General features: G+C 46.2%; 1 protein-coding gene across 2 annotated transcripts; it reads right to left on the bottom strand.

The window, feature by feature from the left end:
- Positions 1 to 1,204: 1,204 nt before the first annotated feature.
- On the bottom strand, positions 1,205 to 5,062 carry LOC125788870 (uncharacterized). Of its 2 annotated transcripts, none has more exons than XM_049472817.1 (2): positions 2,221 to 2,754; positions 1,205 to 2,106 (listed from the first exon to the last, which is right to left on the bottom strand). In XM_049472817.1, the coding sequence occupies exons 1-2, from the start codon at positions 2,677 to 2,679 to the stop codon at positions 1,456 to 1,458; spliced, it is 1,110 nt and encodes a 369-aa protein (XP_049328774.1). In that variant the 5' UTR covers positions 2,680 to 2,754; the 3' UTR covers positions 1,205 to 1,455. The 2 variants fall into 2 exon arrangements, with proteins under 2 accessions (XP_049328774.1, XP_049328775.1); XM_049472818.1 differs by adding an exon at positions 4,877 to 5,062 and having other exon boundaries at positions 1,209 to 2,472.
- Between the last annotated feature and the right edge of the window lie 1,001 nt (positions 5,063 to 6,063).

Genomic DNA, 6,063 nt, shown 5'->3' with positions numbered 1-6,063 from the left:
CTGTTTGCAGTGTTTTTTGAAACTGATCAGATCAGATTTGTGTGCCTGGACATCCCAAACTTATCTGTATGGGTTGCTGTGGTATATGTGTGGGTTGCTGTGGTATCTGTCTGGGTTGATGTGGTATATGTATGGGTTGCTGTGATATCTGTGTGGGTTGCTGTGGTATATGTATGGGTTGCTGTGATATCTGTGTGGGTTGCTGTGGTATATGTATGGTTGCTGTGATATCTGTCTGGGTTGCCGTGGTATCTGTGTGTATTACTGTGGTATTTGTGTGGGCTTCTGTTGTCTGTGGTATGTGTATGGGTTGCTGTGATATCTGCATGGGTTATCTGCATGGGTTGTTGGACCCTCACACTTCCCTCACTCTGAATTTGATGGGGATCTTGTTTGTTGTGTTGTAATTGATGTAAAAGACACTTTGAAATCTGTTTTAAACATCCAGACTGAGACACAACTGTACAAATCTGATTATAATTCTGGATAATTCTGACACACTATAATAATTAACCTAGATATGCCAAACATCTAATTTAGTCTGGCAGTCTGAACATAGCCTAAAATACTTCTAAACAAGTCGGAGCTACAGTTGAAAGTTAAGTAGTATAGATAAAATTTTTAACTGACCTTTTAGATTGTCTGAAAACCTCACTTCACTGCTGTCTTCCCCTGTAAAGAAACACACAAAGCACAAAGTTCTGCAATTAAGTTATCTGCAATTAATGTAGTGTGAACTGCAGGCACGTGCCGGCGGGGGTGGGTGTGGGGGGGGGTGGGGGGGGGGGTGGGGCATTTCTTGGAGCACCTGCCTGTTTTGCCCTTACTGCCCAAAGTGCCCTTTTGTCAATTTTGTGTGAAAGTCATACCTGACAATTACCGCATTTTACCCCTCTCTCCCACCGTCCTCCCGTATTAGTATTTTCCCGTAAATTTACTGTGAATTCCAATAAATCTCTTTAACCAATCATGGTGCCGGTTCAGTGAAAAAGCCCCGCCTTTTAGGAGAAACAGCCAACGCTTTGCGGAAGAGAGTTAGTGTGCTGGTGGGGAGAAGGCCCAGTTATGACTTTGAACAGCTGTACCGCCAGACAGGTAGGAGAGACGCACGCCGAGTAAAAGGTAAAGGCGGGTTTATTTACAGAGTTGTAAACAGAATACCACAGCCAGAGAACAGGTTGAACAAGACTCACACTGGAAGCAGGAATCGTAATACAGGAGACAGTCCAAGATCCAAAGCCAGAGAGACAGTCCGATAATATAACAAATCCAATAAGGGCAAAGACAAAAGGCAAAATCCGTAATACAGGCAAAAAGATCATAACAAAAGGGCAGACAGAAAAGGGTTTGGAATAACGCTCAGTACGCAACATGAGTCGGCAATACCTCGCGAAGAACAGACGTTAACCGAACCCTATATATACAAAACATGGAATTACTATGAACCGGAACTTCTTAGAATACAGGTGACTCTGAACGGGGGAGCGTAACGCGATTGGGTGAGAGTGAGCGGCTGACGGTGACGTCATGGCCAGTGGGATTTTGGGAAATAGAGTTCGGGTGTGTGAGAGGAGATCCTAGAGACCTGACAGTACCTCCCCCCGAGGAGTCCGAAAGAACCGAAGGACGAGGACGACACACAGGAACCGCCCCTCTCCGCCCGGAGGCCCGACGGACACGAGAACCCGAAGCGGGGATAGCCTGAACAGGAGCCCTGGTCCTGGGACGACCCCTGGTCCTGGGACGACCCCTCCTGGAGCCGCGGACGGAACTGAGAGACCGAGTAGCAGCAGACCTATAGCGCCTACCCCTTCCAGGGTCAGGAGACCTCCTCCTTGGACGACCCCGAGGGCGTGGTGCTGGACGAGACGGATGCGACCGATGGAATTCTTCCACCAACAATGGGTCAAGGACGTCTGCTGCAGTAACCCAGCTTCTCTCCTCAGGTCCGTAGCCTTCCCAATCAACCAGGTACTCCAGGGCTCCCCTCCTCCTTCTGGAGTCTAACAGGCGCTCCACCGCGTAGACGGGTCCACCATCCATGAGCACAGGCGGAGGAGGCAGCACCCCATGCGAGGTCTCATCCAGCGGACCAGGGATAACCGGCTTAAGTAAAGAAACATGGAAAGAAGGACAGACACGATAATTAGAAGGTAATTCAAGACGGTATGTAACTTCGTTGATTCTTTTGATTATTTTAAAAGGGCCAATAAACTTAACTGATAATTTTTTGTTGCCTTCGGGGAGCCGGAAATCCCTGGTAGATAGCCAAACGCGATCTCCTGGGGAGTAGAGCGGGGCCTCACGACGATGACGATCAGCCTGCTGTTTGTGTTGTTCTAACACGGCTTCTATACGTCTGTGAGTCTCCTCCCACACCTCCTCGCTACGGCGCATCCACTGATCTACAGCAGGGATATCAGAAGGTTCAGCTGACCATGGCATGAGCGGAGGTTGATAACCTAGGACACACTGAAAGGGTGTTAACTTAGTGGAAGAGCTGATAAGAGAATTTTGAGCCAATTCAGCCCAGGGGAGATATTGGGCCCAATCATGAACATTGTTAGAACAATATATACGTAAGAATTTCCCTAGTTCCTGGTTCATCCTTTCACACTGACCATTACTTTGAGGATGATAACCGGAAGACAAACTGACAGAGACACCCAACCTACTCATGAATGCTGACCAGACTTGAGATATGAATTGAGGACCGCGATCAGACACTATATCCTCGGGAATACCAAAAATACAAAATACCTGATTAAACAGGCTTTCAGCGGCTTCAAAAGCAGTGGGTAATTTAGCGAAGGGAATGAACCTAACACCACGTGAGAAACGATCAACGACAGTCATAATGACTGTATTACCCATGGAATCAGGAAGATCTGTAACAAAGTCTACTGCCAAATGGGACCAAGGTCGAGCTGGAACTGGTAATGGTATTAATTTACCGGCAGGTAGAGTACGGGGAATTTTACATTGAGCGCAAATGGTACAAGATGATACAAACTCATGGATGTCTGAACGCATGTTTTCCCACCAAAATCGACCCTCCAATAATTGATAGGTGCGGGTCTCACCGGGATGTCCAGAAGATGGGGAAGTGTGAGCCCATGTGATTAATTTATTTCTACACTGATTTGGTACATATGTTTTGTTAGGTGGGCATTGTGCGGGAGGAGGTGTAATTTGATTAGCTTGACTAATCTCCTCCGAAATCTCCCACCTGATAGGAGCCAAAATTACCTCTGGTTTTAGAATAGTGGTGGGTTCTGAGATGACTGAATTATTTTCATCATAGATACGCGAGAGTGCATCAGCTTTAGTGTTACGGGACCCTGGTCGGTAAGTAACAGTGAAATTAAAACGAGCAAAAAACAAAGACCATCGAGCCTGACGTGAGTTCATGCATTTCATGGATTTCAAAAACTCTAAATTTTTGTGATCAGTGATAACTACAAAGGGGTGTAAAGCTCCCTCCAGCCAATGCCTCCATTCCTCTAAAGCTAATTTAATGGCTAAGAGTTCGCTGTCCCCAATACCATAATTCTGTTCAGCAGGAGAAAGTTTATGAGAAAAATAGGCCACAGGATGCATTTTACTGGGTGAGCCTAATCTTTGAGAGAGTACAGCCCCCACTCCCACACTGGAGGCGTCAACCTCTACAATGAATGGTTCTTTAGGATCAGGATGTTTTAACAGAGGGGCAGAAGTGAACTTTCCCTTAAGGGTGGAAAAAGCATCGTGCGCTTGTTCAGACCAAACTAAAATTTTAGTATTATGTCGCAACAAATTAGTGAGTGGTGCTGCTACTGAGCTATAATTGCGTATAAAACGTCTATAGAAGTTGGCAAAACCCAAAAATCTCTGCAGTTCCTTTACTGATTTGGGAATGGGCCAGTCTACTACTGCCTGGACTTTATTATTGTCCATTGAAACTCCCTTAGCATTAATGATATATCCCAGAAAAGAGATAGAGGAGAGGTGAAATTCACATTTCTCAGCTTTGATAAAAAGTTGATTTTCTAGCAGACGAGATAGGACAGCGCGGACCTGGGGAATGTGTGTGGTCAGATCGGATGAGTAGATTAGAATGTCGTCTAAAAATGCAATCACAAACTTTCCTAACATGTCACGTAGGACATCATTTATAAAGGACTGGAACACGGACGGGGCGTTTTTGAGGCCAAAAGGCATAACTTGGTATTCATAGTGCCCCCTTGTGGTGAAAAAAGCAGTCTTCCACTCATCTCCCTCCCTTACTCTCACTAAGTTATATGCACTACGAAGGTCCAATTTGGTAAAGACAGAAGCCCCACATAATTGTTCTAAAGCTACAGGCACTAGAGGGAGAGGATACGGGTAAGTTTTAGTAACTGCATTAAGTTGTCTGTAATCTATACAAGGTCGAAGACCACCATCCTTCTTTTTTACAAAAAAGAATGATGCTGCAACTGGAGAAGTGGAATGACGAATAAAACCCTGAGCCAGGGCCTCCTGCACATACTCCTCCATAGCTTGTTCCTCAGTCTGAGTCAAGGGATAAATGTGAGATTTGGGGGGTATTTGATTGTCAATGAGATCAATAGCGCAATCGTAAGGACGATGTGGTGGGAGTTGTGTGGCACGAGATTTGCTGAAGACTTCAACAAGATCAGAGTATTCAACTGGGATATGTGCAAGAGACTCAGGCTCAGGACTCTCAACAGTGGTAGACTGGACTTTTAGTTTAGGAGTAGTAATACAATGTTTATGGCAATATGGAGACCAGGACATAATTTCATTATTAGACCAGGAAATCAATGGATTATGTTTTCTCAACCAAGGGAGACCCAAAATAACAAAATAATCAGAGTCCATCATGACAAAAAACCTGAGCTCCTCAGAGTGCAGAGCGCTGACGTTCATTCTGACAGGAACGGTGGTGTGGGAAATGGTTCCCTGTCCAATTGGTTTCCCATCCACAGCAGACAGTTTGACAGGGTTATCCAGGGGTTCTATTGGGATCTGGAGTTGTCTGGCCAGTTGGTGGTTCATGAAGTTACCCTCGGCACCAGAGTCAATTAGTGCTGGAAACACAAAAGGAGAAGCAGACTGGCAGAACAGAACAATAGATATGAAGATAGATTTAGAAATCATGTCAGAGTATAGACCGCTTACCCCTTTAGCGTGTGGAGAGGATTTCCCGAGTATGTAGCCAGGAGTGTTATTGTTATTTAATGCTCGGGGGGGTCGAATCTGACAATTCCGCAGCACATGACCAGTTCCACCGCAATATAAACACAAACCGGCTTGGATGCGTCGTTGCCGCTCCTCTCTCGATAGCCTAGTAGCGTCGATTTGCATCGGTTCTTCTGGAGTAGAGGAAATGGCAGCAGGTCGAGGTGAGGTGGAGAACCGGGGAGTAAATCCAGCAGCGCGGGGAGTAAATCCAGAAGCGCGGGGAGTAGCCAGGTGAGCCGCTGTGGGAGTGTTCTTTTGACCAACAAACGAGTTACGTTTCAGCTGATCCAGTCTAATAGCCAGGGAAATCAAGTCATTCATGGGAAGACCGTCATCCTTACAAGCTAACTCGGTTAAAATGTCCGGATGTAATCCATTACGGAACATAACGCGCAAAGCTGGCTCATTCCATCCACTACCCGCCGCTAGCGTACGGAATTCCAGCGCATAATCCGCAACAGAACGGTTTCCCTGGCGTAAACGAACCAATAACTCCCCCTGTGATTGTCCTTGATGAGGGTGATCAAAAACCATCTGAAATTCGTTCAGAAACTGTTCATAGGTGCCATTCTCTACCACTGGCCAGATAGCAGTAGCCCAATCCAAAGCCTTGCCGGTTAAACGTGAAACAAAAAATGAAACACGAGCTCTGTCGGTGGTACAAGGCATGTTGGAAAAATATAGCGACATCTGGAGCAAAAAACCTCTACACAGATCAGGGGTGCCGTCATATTTATCCGGTTTGCTCACGGAAAAAACAGCTGCTGCCGGGGCTGGATAAGCTAAGCTAGCCGGGGCCTGGCTAGCGGGAGCTAAGCTAGCTGGGGTGGCTATGCT

The sequence above is a fragment of the Astyanax mexicanus genome, unplaced genomic scaffold (assembly GCF_023375975.1).
Source record: "Astyanax mexicanus isolate ESR-SI-001 unplaced genomic scaffold, AstMex3_surface scaffold_31, whole genome shotgun sequence".
Taxonomy (NCBI): Eukaryota; Metazoa; Chordata; class Actinopteri; order Characiformes; family Acestrorhamphidae; genus Astyanax; species Astyanax mexicanus.
The sequence above is the reverse complement of the archived record's forward strand: the minus strand, read 5'-3'. Positions and strand labels throughout refer to the sequence as shown.

Coding starts and splice junctions, on each gene's coding strand:
- LOC125788870 (XM_049472817.1), bottom strand. CDS start 2,679: ATGAGTAGGTTGGGTGTCTCTGTCAGTTTGTCTTCCGGTTATCATCCT. Junction 2,107..2,220: donor AAGGCAACAAAAAATTATCA/GTTAAGTTTATT, acceptor TCTTTACTTAAG/CCGGTTATCCCTGGTCCGCT.